This window comes from Eubalaena glacialis, chromosome 2 (assembly GCF_028564815.1).
Source record: "Eubalaena glacialis isolate mEubGla1 chromosome 2, mEubGla1.1.hap2.+ XY, whole genome shotgun sequence".
Taxonomy (NCBI): domain Eukaryota; kingdom Metazoa; phylum Chordata; class Mammalia; order Artiodactyla; family Balaenidae; genus Eubalaena; species Eubalaena glacialis.
This window is the reverse complement of record NC_083717.1, coordinates 80,978,416-80,998,188: the sequence shown is the minus strand read 5'-3', so window position 1 is coordinate 80,998,188 and position 19,773 is coordinate 80,978,416. Positions and strand designations below refer to the sequence as shown.

Here is a 19,773-nt window from a genome sequence, read left to right as displayed (position 1 = left end):
AGAAAGGTCTAAAACTGGGGGGGATGGGGAACAACTGGCAGTTAACTTGGAACCAAACCCTCCTTGTGCCTGTAACTCTCAAACTGTAGATGAATGCTGAGCGGTTGTGAGAGTCTCAAGAATGCAGGACCTGTGCAGGGATTTCACATAAGCATCCATAATTTTATTTTCTGAAAGCATTCCTTCTCATTCAAGACATATAACTCAGGATAAAAATCAGCCCATTATTATTAGTGGGAGGTAATGGTTGTCATCTGTGTCTATAAACTATGTAACCAGGGCTTGGAGTTGAGGATATAAAGAGAAAACCAAAGCTATACGTTTTTTAATGTGGTCTATGTGTTCTGTTTTCAGTGAAGAAGAAGCGATCAGAAATAAGGTAACCCTCAGTTTCTTCATCTCTGAAATCAGGATTTTAATGTTTGGCTTTGATATTTGAAAATCAATGAAGACCACCCAAATGAGAACAGACAGAGGCTATTTATTCAGATCTTGCTCAAACAGGGAAGGCAGCCAACATCACTTTTATTTGGCCGAGACTCAACGGCAGACAGGGAAGTGGAAAAGCTTTATAGTGAAAACAGCAGGGAAGGTTTCAGGTCTAATATGATCAGAGCTTGTTGGCCTGGGGAAACGGGGAGTCACCTAGCTAGAAGAAGGCATCTTGTGTGCATGATTTGGGGGACATATTTGGCTTTCAATGCTTGGTCTTGAGTTAGAAGTCAGGGTAAAATATGAGGAAACTGGCAGCCATTGACCAAGTTCTGATCAATCTGGGCCGACTGTTGCAGAGATTTTGGGTTGGTTTCCCAAACTGGTTGTTCTGGAGATTGTGGGTCAGATTTCTGTCATATGCGGTCTGGCCCTTGTTCATTTGTATATTCAGTCTCCAAGGCTGCAAGTTTGTTGTCAGAACTGACCATGGAATGAGTTTAAAAAAGATGCCTCTGTTGGTGTTTTTGGAGACGGTGGAAGTATTATTAGACGATAAAGGAAAGGCAATAATATTTTGGAGAGAGAAGCAAGAAGCGTGTCTCCACTGACGTAAAAAATGTTCCACCTGCTGAGGGAAAGGTACCTAGAGAAACTGTATCTAATCCTGCCTAAGGGAAGGCCAGTATAAATGTCCTCCTTTCTCCTGGCTGATAAACTGTCCACGTTGCTCTTCATAAAGATCTCAAATCCCCTGAGCATTTCAAACTTTATGTTCTGCTTCCAAAACCAGTAACAAAGTTCCAATTTTTCTAACCTGTGAACTGCTAGGGCTAAGATGTCCTTATCTCCGAAGTATGAGAAGACATACAGCCAACTCAGAGTCAGAGGAAGTTGCAAACTTATTATAAAAGAGCTATGTAGTTCATATTTTAATATTTATTTACTTTGCTAGCCTTTTTGTTATAATTTAAAGCTTATTTCTTTTTTAATACTCAGGCTCACCTCTATTTCATTTTCTTTTGTGTCTTTATATTCACGCTGTCCTGATTTTCCAAATTCCTACCATCTATAAGCCTTGTTGCCAAAACTTTCAGCCATCACTTACCTTGAAAGAAGACCATCTCTCTATGTACGCTGCAGCAGTCACCTGCTCACACGCACACAAATTCTGTGAGCTCTTTTCAGAGTTACCACAGCTTCCTTATCTTACCTGAGGTATCATTTTCCTCAGCTCTTCTCGACCTCCACTCTAGAGCCCTCTACTTGATCTCTATTCCTGCCCTGCCGTGGTCTGAATGCCTAAACACACATCCTCCTCCAACAATCTGCTGTCCTTCCTTTCTCCTCCCTCCTCTTTCTAGATCTACTCCTCCATCTTCCCTCCCATTTCTCTTCTTCCTTCCTCTGGACCATAAAATATATTTGTTCCAGCACTCCAACCATTCTGGTCAAACACTTAAATCCTTTTCCTACTTCATTGCCCTCCAGTAGTAAATCCAACACTCTGTTTCCTTGACTTCTGAATCCAGTCCTGGAGGAAACTCATGATGGTCCAGAGTAACATCCTTGTAAGTGCAGGGACCCACCCTCAACAGCGCTCCCCAGCTCCCTGGCAGGGCCACTCTGGGTCCAACTCAAGGCCCACTTTCATTCCTTGCAGAGGTTGTTTCAAACTTTTACTGTTTACTCCTCCTCTTCTCTCAGGATAGAAACTTCTAGCTGACCTTTCTCACCGTCAACAAGACTTATCTGCAAGATTCTTTATTGCCTGACTCAGAGGAAGCCTTGCTCTTCATTTACATTCAAGGCTAATCCTCCCACATTTACTCTGGATCCCATTTTCTCCCATTTCAACAGGGGCCTCACTCCCCCATCTATGCCCCTCTTTCATAAAATGTTATTCTCTTTTAGACTTTCTCCCCAAGGTTTTACCTCTAGCCATGTAGTCTTCTCTCTCTCTCTTTGAGTAAACTTGTTTACTCTGTAATTTCAGCTACCACATACATCCTTGAATTCTTCAAGCTATATCAGTAGTCCAGAGTGCTTTCTAAACTCCAGGCTGGTTTACCTAATTACCTTCTGGATAGTTCCATTGACTTCTCCCTCTCTTTCTTCTTTCTCACCATTTACATAATGAGTTCTATTAATTTTACCTAACTATTTCATAAGTATTTTCATAAACCTATCAATTTTATTTATTGACTATTTCATAAGTTTTAATTTATTAAACTTCCTGCTACTGCCAAATCATTTTTTAAAAACACAACTGTAATTAAGTATTCACTTGTTTAAAATCATATAATAGTCCTCATCAAATTTAGTTTAAATGCAAATCCCTTCATATAACACGAAAGGTCCTTCAGTATTTGACTCCTGCATCTCTCTAGCCTTTTGTTTCCCAAAGTATACTCAGAGGAACACTTTTTCTGTGGAATGTTTTACAAGATGGGATGTGGGGAATAGGAGGGGAGTAGAAGACTCTCAAATTGGCCCTGGGACCAACAGCACCAAAATTACTTGAGACTTTATTATATATGCAAATTCTCAAGCTTCACCCTAGACCTACTGAATCAGGAACTCTGGTGGTAGAGCCTACCGATCTGTGTTTTAGCAAGCCTGCCCAGTGACGCTGAGAAACACTAAAGTTTGAGAACCACCATCTTAGAGAATCACAATGTACATTAGCATCTTACAACAAGAAGGCTGGAATAACCTATTTAACTTCGTTTAAGCAAAATTTCCTCAATTTGAGCATGGACCGTGTGTGTGTGTGTGTGTGTGTGTGAGATACTCACTAATATCCAGTAGAACTAATGTTAGAGAAACTTGTAAAAAGCCTGCAGCCTCACATTGCTAGTAATTCCCCAATTAGTGTCATGTGCTTTTGCATTTAAACATCCCACTGTATTACTCTACTAAATATCTCCCCCCAACCCTTGTCTGGCCAACTCCTTAGAGGAGGTATTTCAAAATTATATGCTTATTGAACAAATACATGGAATGGAACAGAAATATGTTGTAGCAACCTTAGAAGTGTTGCTAAGTCCTACTACCATGAAGATATAATCTGTTATTTCAACACTTTTTTGCATATAATGGTTCTCTCTGTATATTGATCTCTTCTTAATGGAGTATCTTCATATCTTCTTCTTTGATATTGTGAAAGTATAATGTACATCTTATCAGCTTGTCTGTACAAGCTTTTTGTATTGAAATATCCTTTATAAATATGATGACTAGAAGTTTTTTTAGCTGATCCTACACCCTGGTAACTTTCTACTTTTAAAAAATTCTCTCCCCATTATACTTTCACAGTCTTTCTTTCATATCTCTTTCCTCAATTATCTATTAACAAAATAATTTTTAGACACTGTAATACCAAGGACCATATTAAGATTGACAAACTAAGTCATAGCTTTATAAACCTATTGTATTTTGTTATTAATGAGGTTAATATTATATATTATACTTTAATATAAATATATTTTATTAAATTTGTCTTGTGATACATATTAATTCATCGGGGTTTTAGTAAATATTAATACACTTATTACTAGCTTTCAGAATTTCTACTGCCATTATCTTAATTTTTCCAACCACAATTTCAAATGCCCCAGTAGACTTCTTAAATATTCATAAAGTGTTACTTAGAAAAACTGAGTTCCTAAGCAGTCAAGTAAGTATTCTTATATAATGGTTGTACTACATGTTTCAAACATGCAGTTTATTCAAATGCACTAGTAAAATACATAAAGCATGATTTATGATACTGATATGTGGTATGTAAAAACTTCATGACTCAGCATCAAGTTTGGTTTATTCTGATGCAACATACAGAATTTTATGCAAAAAACATTACCAACTGTAATCCTCTGATGTCATAAAAAAGTAATCTGTGACAGCTAAGGGACTTTGGAATGAATGTATATTCAACTACTTTGGTCTCTCCCCTTTCCCAGATCACTCTTTGCAGAATGATGATAAGTGACTCTGGTGTTAGACATGTCATCTGTAGTCATTTATTTTTATTTAATCACATTACTTGAAACGTTAGGCATATAGTTCAGCTATATACACATCATGATGATTAATGATAGTATTCTCATATAGTCCACCGTGGCCATCAGAACTAGTTTTACTTACAATCTTCACAACTCACCAGGTTCTCTGGCTTTCTAACTACATCATAGAGAAGGAAATCTATTGAGCTTAATGTAATGAATAAATAATTATGTTATTGTGAACATAATAAATTCCTGTTCATAAAAGAAAGATAAATTTCAATAGAAAATGTAAGTTAATAATAGGCAAAGTCAGACATTTGTAAGCCTTTTTTTTATTAAAGATCTTCTGATGTGCCTTGGTGTACCTAAGGAATTAAAAGAGGAAGGCTGCCAGAGTTTCAAGTGGTTCTCAGGGACCAGATATATAAGATTCTTAAGATCCTTTGGAGACTGCTTATAGTTCATTCTGGCAATTTGAAGTAATTTGTCCTAGCCACTAATTTTTTGGCTATTTTAGCTCTTCAACTTTTAGTATCTGTTAAATTTTGAGCTTAAAGGTAAATCAACAGCATTTGGAAGCACCCTAGGAAAATTTAAGTCCCTAAAGGTGCATTATAGTCTGTGTATGAGGTCTCTAACAGTAAGTGGATTTAATACAGGGTTATATTTTAACTTAAGTGAGAATAATAATAGTGTGATGACTCATCCAAATCTGGTTACATGTCTTGGGCAGCATTAGACGGTAGGCATACAACCATTCAGCAGAGGGTGGCTGTTCTTTGGAAAAGACATGGTAGTTGGATAGGGCAAAAGATTGGATCAAGTAAAATCTAATCCTCCTTTTGTATGAGAGCCCATAAATTTCCTGAGCTACACATGGGAGTTTTCAGATATCCTGGATGTATGAGATTATAAATAATTCAGCAAAAACAGTCAAGGAAACGATATGCTTCCCACTGAGTCATATACTTGAGGGAAAATTGTCTCGTCTTTATCTTTTTTGCCTAATTTAAAAAAGTAAATGTGAAAGAAGTGTTATAAGAAGAATGCCCACCAGACAAAGTGACCAGAATAATTTATTTGTGTGTTCAAAGGAACTGTGTTTGTTGAGTATGAAGTTTATATGTTAAACATTCAAAATTGTTATTATACCCTGTTAATCTCACTGTAAATTTAGATCATCGAGGCAACACTCTTTCTAGAGGTGAGAGGGGAGAATTCATTCAGTATGGTAAATCAAGAAGGATTCCAATATGATTTAAATACACATACATGCACAAAAAAGAAAGATAGACTTATGAAGTTTTTGTTAACAAGATACATTTGTGAGTGGAATGAGAGAGTTCCAGACTATTCATGCAACTTGTATATGCTGTCCTATTTAACAGTATTGGCTTTGTAACCAGGCAGCCTTGCTTGAGTTCAGCCCACTTTACTACCAGTGTGACTATGGACAAAATATTTAGGCAGGACAAATTTTATACACAACACACACACACACATCATTGTACAAACAGAATTCAACCTTTTGCCTTGGAAGAAGCCACATTAAAGGGATAATTTCTACAATAATAATTCCTAAGGTCATGAACTGCAATAGAGGAAAAGAAACCTCCATTCCAGAACCAAAGTATTTAGGAATTCAAGCCTGGCCATTGTGGATTTACCCTACAGGATGCGTTCAATGACGAGAGGAAACCTGAATTTAATAGCTTTGGCTGGCATGATCTGAGAGTTGTTCCATTACCCCTTTTCTCTGATCCTCCTGTTTGACAATGACATCTAACTAAAGTCATACCATTTAACCTTTTCTTTTGCATGTGCGTGACCTTGTGAGCAGAGTAAGAAACGGGACATTCCTCGGGAAGATCAGGGACCAACCACCAAGAATTTGGATTTTTGGCCCCAACTTATTACACTGATGGTCACGATTATTGATGAGGATAAAACTGCCTACACTCCTGTCCTGAATCAGTAAGTACACTTTTTTGGTAATAAATGGATTTTATTCCACTAAAGTGAAGAAAACAAAATATTTGAAGTATGGCTTATACTCTCATGACAATGACAAACTTTTCCAAAATCAAGCTATAGAAAGCAGTATATTTTTACTTTTATCAGTAAATATTAATTCAGTGATATTATGGATTTTTAGTTTCAGCCCCATACAGAATGATTATTTGGTTATGGAGACAAATATTTCCCACAAATTTATTTTTTTTTTATTTTTTATTTTTTAAACATCTTTATTGAAGTATAATTGCTTTACAATGGTGTGTTAGCTTCTGCTTTATAACAAAGTGAATCAGTTATACATATACATATGTTCCCATATCTCTTCCCTCTTGCATCTCCCTCCCTCCCACCCTCCCTATCCCACCCCTCTAGGTGGTCACAAAGCACCGAGCTGATCTCCCTGTGCTATGCGGCTGCTTCCCACTAGCTATCTATTTTACATTTGGTAGTGTATGTATGTCCATGACACTCTCTCACCCTGTCACATCTCACCCCTCCCCCTCCCCATATCCTCAAGTCCATTCTCTAGTAGGTCTGTGTCTTTATTCCCATCTTGCCACTAGGTTCTTCATGACCTCTTTTTTTTTTTCCTTAGATTCCATATATATGAGTTAGCATACTGTATTTGTTTTTCTCTTTCTGACTTACTTCACTATGTATGACAGACTCTAACTCCATCCACCTCATTACAAACACCTCCATTTCATTTCTTTTTATGGCTGAGTAATATTCCATTGTATATATGTGCCACATCTTCTTTATCCATTCATCCGATGATGGACACCTAGGTTGCTTCCATGTCCTGGCTATTGTAAACAGAGCTGCAATGAATATTTTGGTACATGACTCTTTCTGAATTATGGTTTTCTCAGGGTATATGCCCAGTAGTGGGATTGCTGGGTCATATGGTAGTTCTATTTTTAGTTTTTTAAGGAACCTGCATACTGTTCTCCATAGTGGCTGTATCAATTTACATTCCCACCAACAGTGCAAGAGGGTTCCCTTTTCTCCACACCCTCTCCAGCATTTATTGTTTGTAGATTTTTTGATGATGGCCATTCTGACCGGTGTGAGATGATACCTCATTGTAGTTTTGATTTGCATTTCTCTAATGATTAATGATGTTGAGCATTCTTTCATGTGTCTGTTGGCAATCTGTATATCTTCTCTGGAGAAATGTCTATTTAGGTCTTCTGCCCATTTTTGGATTAGGTTGTTTGTTTTTTTGTTATTGAGCTGCATGAGCTGCTTGTAAATCTTGGAGATTAATCCTTTGTCAGTTGCTTCATTTGCAAATATTTTCTCCCATTCTGAGGGTTGTCTTTTGGTCTTGTTTATGGTTTCCTTTGCTGTGCAAAAGCTTTTAAGTTTCATTAGGTCCCATTTGTTTATTTTTGTTTTTATTTCCATTTCTCTAGGAGGTGGGTCAAAAAGGATCTTGCTGTGATTTATGTCATAGAGTGTTCTGCCTATGTTTTCCTCTAAGAGTTTGATAGTGTCTGGCCTTACACTTAGGTCTTTAATCCATTTTGAGTTTATTTTTGTGTATGGTGTCAGGGAGTGTTCTAATTTCATACTTTTACATGTACCTGTCCAATTTTCCCAGCACCACTTATTGAAGAGGCTGTCTTTTCTCCACTGTATATGCTTGCCTCCTTTATCAAAGATAAGGTGACCATATGTGCGTGGGTTTATCTCTGGGCTTTCTATCCTGTTCCATTGATCTATATTTCTCTTTTTGTGCCAGTACCAAACTGTCTTGATTACTGTAGCTTTGTAATATAGTCTGAAGTCAGGGAGCCTGATTCCTCCAGCTCCATTTTTCGTTCTCAAGATTGCTTTGGCTATTCGGGGTCTTTTGTGTTTCCATACAAATTGTGAAATTTTTTGTTCTAGTTCTGTGAAAAATGCCAGTGGTAGTTTGATAGGGATTGCATTGAATCTGTAGATTGCTTTGGGTAGCAGAGTCATTTTCACAATGTTGATTCTTCCAATCCAAGAACATGGTATATCTCTCCATCTATTTGTATCATCTTTAATTTCTTTCATCAGTGTCCTATAATTTTCTGCATACAGGTCTTTTGTCTCCTTAGGTAGGTTTATTCCTAGATATTTTATTCTTTTTGTTGCAATGGTAAACGGGGGTGTTTTCTTAATTTCACTTTCAGATTTTTCATCATTAGTGCATAGGAATGCAAGAGATTTCTGTGCATTAATTTTGTATCCTGCTACTTTACCAAATTCATTGATTAGCTCTAGTAGTTTTCTGGTAGCATCTTTAGGATTCTCTATGTATAGTATCATGTCATCTGCAAACAGAGACAGCTTTACTTCTTCTTTTCTGATTTGGATTCCTTTTATTTCTTTTTCTTCTCTGATTGCTGTGGCTAACACTTCCAAAACTATGTTGAATAATAGTGGTGAGAGTGGGCAACCTTGTCTTGTTCCTGATCTTAGTGGAAATGGTTTCAGTTTTTCACCATTGAGGACAATGTTGGCTGTGGGTTTGTCATATACGGCCTTTATTATGTTGAGGAAAGTTCCCTCTATGCCTACTTTCTGCAGGACTTTTATCATAAATGGGTGTTGACTTTTGTTGAAAGCTTTCTCTGCATCTATTGAGATGATCATATGGTTTTTCTCCTTCAATTTGTTAATATGATGTATCAAGTTGATTGATTTGCATATATTGAAGAATCCTTGCATTCCTGGAAAAAACCCCACTTGATCATGGTGGATGATCCTTTTAATGTGCTGTTGGATTCTGTTTGCTAGTATTTTGTTGAGGATTTTTGCATCTATGTTCATCAGTGATATTGGCCTGTAGTTTTCTTTCTTTGTGACATCTTTGCCTGGTTTTGGTATCAGGGTGATGGTGGCCTCGTAGAATGAGTTTGGGAGTGTTCCTCCCTCTGCAATATTTTGGAAGAGTTTGAGAAGGATAGGTGTTAGCTCTTCTCTAAATGTTTGATAGAATTCGCCTGTGAAGCCATCTGGTCCTGGGCTTTTGTGTGTTGGAAGGTTTTTAATCACAGTTTCAATTTCAGTGCTTGTGATTGGTCTGTTCATATTTTCTATTTCTTCCTGGTTCAGTCTTGGCAGGTTGTGCATTTCTAAGAAGCTGTCCATTTCTTCCAGGTTGTCCATTTTATTAGCATAGAGTTGCTTGTAGTAATCTCTCATGATCGTTTGTATTTCTGCAGTGTCAGTGGTTACTTCTCCTTTTTCATTTCTAATTCTATTAATTTGAGTCTTCTCCCTTTTTCTCTTGATGAGTCTGGCTAATGGTTTATCAATTTTGTTTATCTTCTCAAAGAACCAGCTTTTAGTTTCATTGATTTTTGCTATTGTTTCCTTCATTTCTTTTTCATTTATTTCTGATCTGATCTTTATGATTTCTTTCCTTCTGCTAGCTTTGGGGTTTTTTTGTTCTTCTTTCTCTAATTGCTTTAGGTGCAAGGTTAGGTTGTTTATTCGAGATGTTTCCTGTTTCTTGATGTAGGCTTATATTGCTATAAACTTCCCTCTTAGAACTGCTTTTGCTGCATCCCATAGGTTTTGGATCGTCGTGTCTCCATTGTCATTTGTTTCTAGGTATTTTTTGATTTCCCCTTTGATTTCTTCAGTGATCACTTCGTTATTAAGTAGTGTATTGTGTAGCCTCCATGTCTTTGTATTTTTTACAGATCTTTTCCTGTAATTGATATCTAGTCTCATAGCGTTGTGGTCGGAAAAGATACTTGATAGGATTTCAATTTTTTTAAATTTACCAAGGCTTGATTTGTGACCCAAGATATGATCTATCCTGGAGAATGTTCCATGAGCACTTGAGAAAAATGTGTATTCTGTTGTTTTTGGGTGGAATGTCCTATAAATATCAATTAAGTCCATCTTGTTTAATGTATCATTTAAAGCTTGTGTTTCCTTATTTATTTTCATTTTGGATGATCTGTCCATTGGTGAAAGTGGGGTGTTAAAGTCCCCTACTATGATTGTGTTACTGTCGATTTCCCCTTTTATGGCTGTTAGTATTTGCCTTATGTATTGAGGTGCTCCTATGTTGGGTGCATAAATATTTACAATTGTTATACCTTCCTCTTGGATCGATCCCTTGATCATTATATAGTGTCCATCTTTGTCTCTTGTAATAGTCTTTATTTTTAAGTCTATTTTGTCTGATATGAGAATTGCTACTCCAGCTTTCTTTTGATTTCCATTTGCATGGAATATCTTTTTCCATCCCCTCACTTTCAGTCTGTATGTGTCTCTAGGTCTGAAGTGGGTCTCTTGTAGACAGCATATATATGGGTCTTGTTTTTGTATCCATTCAGCCAGTCTGTGTCTTTTGGTGGGAGCATTTAATCCATTTACATTTAAGGTAATTATCGATATGTATGTTCCTATTCCCATTTTCTTAAATGTTTTGGGTTTGTTATTGTAGGTGTTTTCCTTCTCTTGTGTTTCTTGCCTAGAGAAGTTCCTTTAGCATTTGTTGTAAAGCTGGTTTGGTGGTGCTGAACTCTCTCAGCTTTTGCTTGTCTGTAAAGGTTTTAATTTCTCCATCAAATCTGAATGAGATCCTTGCTGGGCAGAGTAATCTTGGTTGTAGGTTTTTCTCCTTCATCACTTTAAGTATATCCTGCCACTCCCTTCTGGCTTGCAGAGTTTCTGCTGAAAGATCAGCTGTTAACCTTATGGGGATGCCCTTGTGTGTTATTTGTTGTTTTTCCCTTGCTGCTTTGAATATGTTTTCTTTATATTTAATTTTTGATAGTTTGATTAATATGTGTCTTGGTGTGTTTCTCCTTGGATTTATCCTGTATGGGACTCTCTGTGCTTCCAGGACTTGATTAACTATTTCCTTTCCCATATTAGGGAAGTTTTCAACTATAATCTCTTCAAATATTTTCTCAGTCCCTTTCTTTTTCTCTTCTTCTTCTGGGACCCCTATGATTCGAATGTTGGTGCGTTTAATGTTGTCCCAGAGGTCTCTGAGACTGTCCTCAGTTCTTTTCATTCTTTTTTCTTTATTCTGCTCTGCAGTAGTTATTTCCACCATTTTATCTTCCAGGTCACTTATCCGTTCTTCTGCCTCAGTTATTCTGCTATTGATCCCATCTAGAGTATTTTTAATTTCATTTATTGTGCTTTTCATCGTTGCTTGGTTCCTCTTTAGTTCTTCTACGTCCTTGTTAAATGTTTCTTGCATTTTGTCTATTTCCAAGACTTTGGATCATCCTTACTATCATTATTCTGAATTCTTTTTCAGGTAGACTACCTATTTCCTCTTCATTTGTTAGGTCTGGTGTGTTTTGACCCTGCTCCTTCATCTGCTGTGTGTTTTTCTGTCTTCTCATTTTGCTTATCTTACTGTGTTTGGGGTCTCCTTTTCACAGGCTGCAGGTTCGTAGTTCCCGTTGTTTTTGGTATCTGTCCCCAGTGGCTAAGGTTGGTTCAGTGGGTTGTGTAGGTTTCCTGGTGGAGGGAACTAGTGCCTGTGTTCTGGTGGATGAGGCTGGATGTTGTCTTTCTGGTGGGCTCGTCCACGTCTGGTGGTGTGTTTTGGGGTGTCTGTGGCCTTATTATGATTTTAGGCAGCCTCTCTGTTAATGGATGGGGCTGTGTTCCTATCTTGCTAGTTGTTTGGCATAGGGTGTCCAGCACTGTAGCTCGCTGGTCGTTGAGTGAAGCTGGGTCTTGATGTTGAGATGGAGATCTCTGAGAGATTTTTGCCGTTTGGTATTACATGGAGCTGGGAGGTCTCTTGTAGACCAGTGTCCTGAAGTTGGCTCTCCCACCTCAGAGGCACAGCCCTGATGCCTGGCTGGCGCTCCAAGAGCCTTTCATCCACACGGCTCAGAATAAAAGGGAGAAAAAATGGAAAGAAAGAAAAAAAGAGGATAAAATATAATAAAATAAAGCAATTATAATAAAAAATAAGAAAAAAAAATTATTAAGAATAAATTTATTAGGAAAAAAATTTGTTTTTAATTTTTAAAAATAGATTTATTAATTTTTTATACTAAAAATAAGAAAAAAATTATTTAGAAAAAACTTAAGAAAAAATTTTTTTTAATTTTTTAAAATAAAAAATATGAAAAAACTTATTAAAAATTTTTTTTAATTTTTTAAAAATAGAAAATAAGGAAACAATTATTAAGAAAACATTTATTAGGGAAAAAGATTTTTTTAAGCAAAAAAAAAAAAAAAAAAAAAAAAAAAAAGGACGGACCTAACCCTAGGACTAACGGTGAGAGCAAAGCTATACAGACAAAATCTCACCCAGAAGCATACACATATACACTCACAAAAAAAGGAAAAGGGGAAAAGTTAATATATCCTGCTCCCAAAGTCCACCTCCTAAATTTGGGATGATTCGTTGTCTATTCAGGTATTCCACAGATGCAGGCACATCAAGTTGTTTGTGGAGCTTTAATCCGCTGCTTCTGAGGCTGCTGGGAGAGATTTCCCTTTCTCTTCTTTGTTCGTACAGCTCCCGGGGTTCAGCTTTGGATTTGGACCCGCCTCTGCATGTAGGTTGCCTGAGGGCGTCTGTTCCCCGCCCAGACAGAACGGGGTTAAAGGAGCAGCTGATTCGGGGGCTCTGGCTCAGTCAGGCCGGGGGGAGGGAGCGGTACGGAGGAGGCGGGGCGAGCCTGCGGCGGCAGAAGCCGGCGTGACGTTGCAGCAGCCTGAGGCGCGCCGTGCGCTCTCCCGGGGAAGTTGTCGCCAGATTACGGGAACCTGGCCGTGGCGGGCTGCACAGGCTCCCGGGAGGGGCGGTGTGGAGAATGACCTGTGCTCGCCCACAGGCTTTTTGGTGGCGGCAGCAGCAGCCTTAGCGTCTCATGCCCGTCTCTGGGGTCCGCGCTGATAGCCGCGGCTCGCGCCCGTCTCTGGAGTTCGTTTAAGTGGCGCTCTGAATCCCCTCTCCTTGCACGCCGCGAAACAAAGAGGCAAGAAAAAGTCTCTTGCCTCTTCGGCAGCTGCAGACATTTTCTCGGGCACCCTCCCGGCTAGTTGTGGTGCGCTAGCCCCTTCAGGCTGTGTTCACGCAGCCAACCCCAGTCCTCTCCCTGGGATCCGACTGAAGCCCGCGCCTCAGCTCCCAGCTCCCGCCCGCCCCGGCGGGTGAGCAGACAAGCCTCTCGGGCTGGTGAGTGCTGCTCGGCGCCGAGCCTCTGTGCGGGAATCTCTCCGTTTTTCCCTCTGCGTCCCAGTTGCTGTGGGATCCGCGCTGATAGCCGCGGCTCGCGCCCATCTCTGGAGCTCGTTTAGGTGGCGCTCTGAATCCCCTCTCCTTGCGCGCCACAAAACAAAGAGGCAAGAAAAAGTCTCTTGCCTCTTCGGCAGCTGCAGTCTTTTTCCCGGACTCCCTCCCGGCTAGCACCGAAGCCCGAGCCCCAGCTCCCAGGCCCCGCCCGCCCCGGCGGCTGAGCAGACAAGCCTCTCGGGCTGGTGAGTGCTGGTCGGCACCGCTCCTCTGTGCGGGAATGTCCGCTTTGCCCTCCGCACCAATGTGGCTGCGCTCTCCTCCGTGGCTCCGAAGCTTCCCCCCTCTGCTACCCGCAGTCTCTGCCCACGAAGGGGCTTCCTAGTGTGTGGAAACCTTTCCTCCTTCACAGCTCCCTCCCACTGGTGCAGGTCCCGTCCCTATTCTTTTGTCTCTGTTATTTCTTTTTTCTTTTGCCCTACCCAAGTACGTGGGGATTTTCTTGCCTTTTGGGAGGTCTGACGTCTTCTGCCAGCGTTTAGTGGGTGTTCTGTAGGAGCAGTTCCACGTGTAGATGTATTTCTCATGTATCTGTGGGGAGGAAGGTGTTCTCCGCGTCTTACTCTTCCGCCATCTTGCCCCTCCCTCCCCCACAAATTTATTTTTATTTGATGTAGAAAAATTTCTTCTTTCCACTGGTTTCTTTCATTGTCTTAAAAGAAAAAAAAATGCAATCCCCCAAAACTAAAAAGAATGTTAAAGAGTTAGTATTAAACATATTCCACTGTGACTTTATTAATTGTAAGGATTTTTCAAAAAAACTTGCTTTCAAAATAGTTGTGTATGCTAGATGTAACAAATTTAATGCAGTATTTAAGAGAACAAGTCCATTTTCTCAAATAACCTAAGCCTATGCCTCCATGCATAGAATTTATAAATTATGAGCAGGTTGGCAAGGCAGATGAATTAAAATTCATGGCTGTTCTAGAAGACTCTGAAATCATCAACTTATCAACTTAACACTAGCTATGAGACCTTGGGCAAATTATCTAATTTCCTTGGGTCTCAGTTTCCTCATGTATAAAATAAGGATATATTACCAGATAATTTCCAAGATCCAGTCCACCTTTAATGTTGCACATTTAGGATTTATTTCACGCCCACACGTCGAGAGCTATACAACCAAAATAACAGCTGACTCTGCCCGCAGGGCATTTGCAATCTGGTAATGGAGAGAGTATCCTGACATATTGGTCATACCTGAAAACCTGTGGACAGTAGGAATAGCAGAAATAGACAAACCATGAAGTACATTCAGGCTTAATATGGAGAACTGGTTTTATTATTTCTAATTTTTTGTACTGGTCAAGACAGTTAGGGTCAAAAAGCTTGTGTGGAATACAATTGAAATTCCAATTATAGAAGAAATACATGTAAGTATTCCAATTTTTATCCTTTCCTGTTTCTTCGCCACCCATTTTCACCTGCCCTGAATTTCTTCTAAATGTGGAGAAAGTATTCCTCTCTTTGATAGGCAATGACAGCATCGTTAGGTTTACCTTTACACTTTCTTCTTCCTTTTCCCCTTATATCCACCTTTTCTGCCTGATGCCAGAGTGTATCATGATGACCATCTGTAGAGACTTTTTCTTATTCTCTTCTGATAGCTCAGGACTAGATCCTCTCTTTTAACATATGGCATGTCCTCAGTTCCTCCTGGACAGCTTTGTGGGCTAGATATGTTTTCTCATTCATTCTTAGGATCTTTCTTGAAGATACAGTAGATTTCCTAAAGGTAGGGACATCAATAACTTGTTTTAAGACTGTACCCGCGGGCTGGGGTAGGTCAGTTGATTAATGAGAATGGAATGAAAACAAACATCTGCTGAGAAATGCTAATTAAAAGTTATTTGAAAGGATTTTATTTTTAATCAAATGAATTCTTTACATTTACCAAATATTCAGGATATGACTATTAAAAGATACATTATAAAATCATGGAATCAAAGTTCCCCCAGAATCATCCTTAATCATATACCATTAAAGATATACAAAGATTTTAGTTACTTTTTTGTGACTGTGTTAAAGGAAGTGGAGGGAATGCATTTACTTATGGCAAAAATAAATTTTAAATTATGAGCTAAATTAAGTCTGCTAAGTATAAAAATGAGCAAGGACACAAGGAAAGAAGAGAAATGTCTTTGTCTTGCTTTTTATTTTTGTTTATAGTGTCAGAGTTTGGAGTCACTTTTGTTCCAGTGAAAACCTAGTTCTAATAAAGCTGAATGCTTTCCCTCTGTTGGGAATCTATGCTTTATGATTGTATTTGCTCAGATTTCGAAGATGTTCTAAAGATTTTTTGCTTACTAAGGATCATTGCATTTTGTTTCTCATTTAATTGAATCTATATTTTAAAAGTGAACTCACCTAGATAGCAAGGTGTGCTCTTAGTGGCCAACGTTGCATTTGTGTAATTTGGTGAGATTTCCATTCATGCATGTTTCTTTATTTGTGCGATGTGTCATCACATTTAGGCATCACTAATTATTTCACTGGGTAGTTAGACTATTAGGATCAAATAGGCTGATAGTTGCGAATGCAGATTCTGAGCTCCATCCCAAATCTACGGAGTTAAAATCTGAATTTGGCACAGAAGTCTGCATTATTAATAAAGTATCCCTTGTGTGGTTTGTATACACCAGAGTATGAAGGCACAGGTCAGTTTGTGAAAGACATGTCCAGCTAAAACAAGTTTTGGTTTTATTTTGAAGGTAATGGCAAGAGAACAGATGATTTAAAAATATAGGTCTTATTTTTATATCTTTCTTATTTTTTATATCTAAGATTATTGATATAAATAATTAATTGAATGAAATATTCATGGTTATTTTGACTAAACAAATATTGCAAGCATTTGCTTATTCAAGTTTGATAACAATTTATAATAATTGCAGAAAGTAAACATGAGGGGAAGGATTTGTTTTATTTTGTACACTAGTATGTATCCAGGCATATATATTGGTTGAATTAATGAATACATTAAAGTAAATCCGTATGTGTAATTGGTATCTGTTCTCTCTGTTCCTACTCCATTGATTAACTGATGTACTAGAGTATTTCTTTGAGTGATACGTCTTCACATTTTAAAGAATAATTTTATGAAGTGGCTTTCCAGGTGTTTCTATTTCATTGAAACTGAAAACTATTAAGCACAGTATTTTCAGATCTTTCAATGTGGGTCTCTCTCTCTCTCTTTTAGATAGATACGTCTTCACATTTTAAAGATTAATTTTATGAAGTGGCTTTCCAGGTGTTTCTATTTCATTGAAACTGAAAACTATTAAGCACAGTATTTTCAGATCTTTCAATGTGGGTCTCTCTCTCTCTCTTTTAAATAGATGTATTAAGGTATAACTGAATACAGTTAAAAATTTAATTAGTTTTGACATATGCATCTAACCATGAAACCATCACCACAATCAAGATAATAAAGATATCCGTAACGCCAATAAGTTTCTGTGTGCCTTATGTAACCCACCCCAGGCAACCAATGGTCTGCTTTCTAATACTACAAATTAGTTAGAAATTTTTATCCTTTTGTATAAAGGAATAATATGTACATTTCTTTGTCTAATTTCTTTTACTAATTACAACTATTTTGAGATTCATCCAGGTGGTTGTGGATATCAATACTTCATCTCCTTTAATTTCTAAGTAATATTCTACTATATAGATACACCACAAAATGTTTATCCATTCATCTGTTAGGATTAGGTTTAAGGTTAGGGGGTAAATTTGGATTTTTTTTTCAAGATTAGGTTTCTGTGAATATTTGTTTGCAAGATTTTGTGTAGACAAATTCTTTTATTTTCCTTGGGTCATGTAATATGTACATGTTTAATATTTCTTAAAACTGCCAAACCACTTTCCAAAGTATTTGTATATTTCCAACACTTAGTACAATTAGACTTTTTACTTTTAGCCATTCAAATAAGTGTAGTGATATCTCCTTGTGGTTTTAATTTGCACTTTCCTAAATACTGATATTGACCATCTTTTCATCTGCTTATTTGCAATACATATATCTTCTTTGGTGAAATGTCTGTTCAAATCTTTTTGCCATTTCCAAATTGGGATGTTTATCTTCTTATTAATGAGTTGTAATGGCTCTTTAATTATACTAAATAAAGTTCTACTGTTATGTAAATGTTGCAATATTTTCTCCTAGTTTGTGACTTTCTATTCCATTTATTACTAGTTTCTTTTGGAGAGCTGTTTTTAAGAAAATAATTGATAGAGTAGTCCAATTTGTTGATTATTTTCTTTTATAATTTGGGCTTTCTGTGTCCTATTTAAGAAATTGTTGCAACACCCACAGTCAAGTTGCAATACTGTAGTTTTCTTCTAGATATCTTACATTGAGATCTATGGTTCATCTCCAGTTATTTTTTGTATACGGTATGATATAGAGTTTAAGATTATTTGGGATTTTTTTCATATGTTTAATCTTTTCAGCTCTATTTGTTAGAAAAATTACCCTATCCCCATCAAATTGCTTCGGTAACTCTGTCAAAACTCAATTAATTATATGTGTGAGTCCAATTCCATACTCTCTGTTCTATTGATCCGTATATCTATGGGTCTAGTAGTGATTAACTTCAGCTTTTGTCTGGAAAACTCTTTGTCTCTCCTTCAATTCTGAAGGACAACTTTGCTGAGTAGAATGTTATTGGTTGGCAGGTTTTCTCTTTCAGCATTCTGAAAAATCATTCCACTCCCTCCTGGCTTGCAAAGTTTCTGCTGAAAAATTCACTGATAGTCTGATGGGGATCCCCTTCAATGTAACAAACTTCTTTTATCTTGCTGCTTTTAGGATCCTCTCTTTGTCTTTTATATTTTCTCTTTGCTGAAATCCTCACTTTGTTCATGCATTGTTCTCTGACCTCAGTGAGCATCTTTATGACCATTATTTTGAACTCTCTATTGGGTAAATCACTTATCTCTATTTTATTAAGGTCAGTTACAGGTGATTTATCTTGTTCTTTTGTTTGGAACATATTTCCTTATTTTTTTTTTTTTTCATTTTCCTTGACTCTTTGTGTTGGTTTCTGCACATTAGATGAGACAACCACCTCTCCCAGTCTGGATGGACTGTCTCATCAGTCAGTCCAGCCCAAACTCCTGGTTGTCTCTCAAACCTTTATGGTTGTCCAAGCTGCCATCTTTGTTCTTAGTGGCTCCCTAATTGAGGGTGTGCCAAGACCAGTCAATGTTTCAAGGAAAAGGATAAAAGTCAGCACCTAGATACAGGCTAACTAAAAGCTGTACCCTCAGGCAATAGATGGGAAAAGATATAGTTAAGCCCCTTCGAAGGAGAAATTGGAAGATGGGCATTATTGCCTGCTTCCTCTGCACTGAGCCCAGGTGGATAGCCATGACAGTGGGGGAGGGACAAGAGGGGTGCTTCTGCACTTGTTGAAAAGCTGCTTGTTTTGTTTGCTCTAGTCCTGTGGGACTTGTGAATGAAAGACCCGCTGGCTCTCAGAGCTACGTGATTTGGGAACCCATCCCTCAGCTTGCAGCCATAAAAGTTGATGCATTAAATATGTGGACAAGTTCCTTCCAGGGAAGTACTGGTGGTTTGTTTTCATTGTTGGATCAAGCAAGAGGGAGAATGCAGGGGAAGTGCCCACCAGCTCCTCTGGGCTCTAGGAAAGCTCTCAGCCAGCCTCTAGATGCATGCTAAATTAGAAGCCAGACCCTCAGGCATCAACTTGTAAAGTATGCAGTCAAATCCCTCCAGGGCAAGACTGGGAGATGGGCATTTTTGCCTGCTCTTTCTGGGCTGAGCCTTGAGGAGGCAGCCACAGGGAGTGATGTGCACCCACTGACAAATGCTTCTTTATTTGCCATAGTCCTGTGAGCCACTGGATTTCTCTCAGTGAGAATTTCTCCATGTGTAGTTGTACATTCATTGCATCTGTGGGTGGAGGGAAGTTCAGGAGACTCCTATGTTGCCATCTTGGTTCCTCCCAAAACTACTTGTTCTTGATTGTGTTTTTGTTATTTGTCTTTCAAGGAATTTTTCCATTTAATCCAGTGGCA

The 19,773-nt window shown here is 38.2% G+C and overlaps 1 protein-coding gene across 2 annotated transcripts in view; it reads left to right on the top strand.

Annotated features, from left to right (window-relative positions):
* The window catches only part of UNC13C (unc-13 homolog C), a 622,127-nt gene that overhangs the window by 375,498 nt on the left and 226,856 nt on the right, over positions 1-19,773 (top strand). For both annotated transcript variants that reach the window (XM_061182103.1, XM_061182102.1), the window contains one exon: positions 6,280-6,413. In XM_061182103.1, coding sequence (XP_061038086.1) covers positions 6,280-6,413 — 134 coding nt within the window. The remainder of the gene's footprint in view (positions 1-6,279; positions 6,414-19,773) is intronic.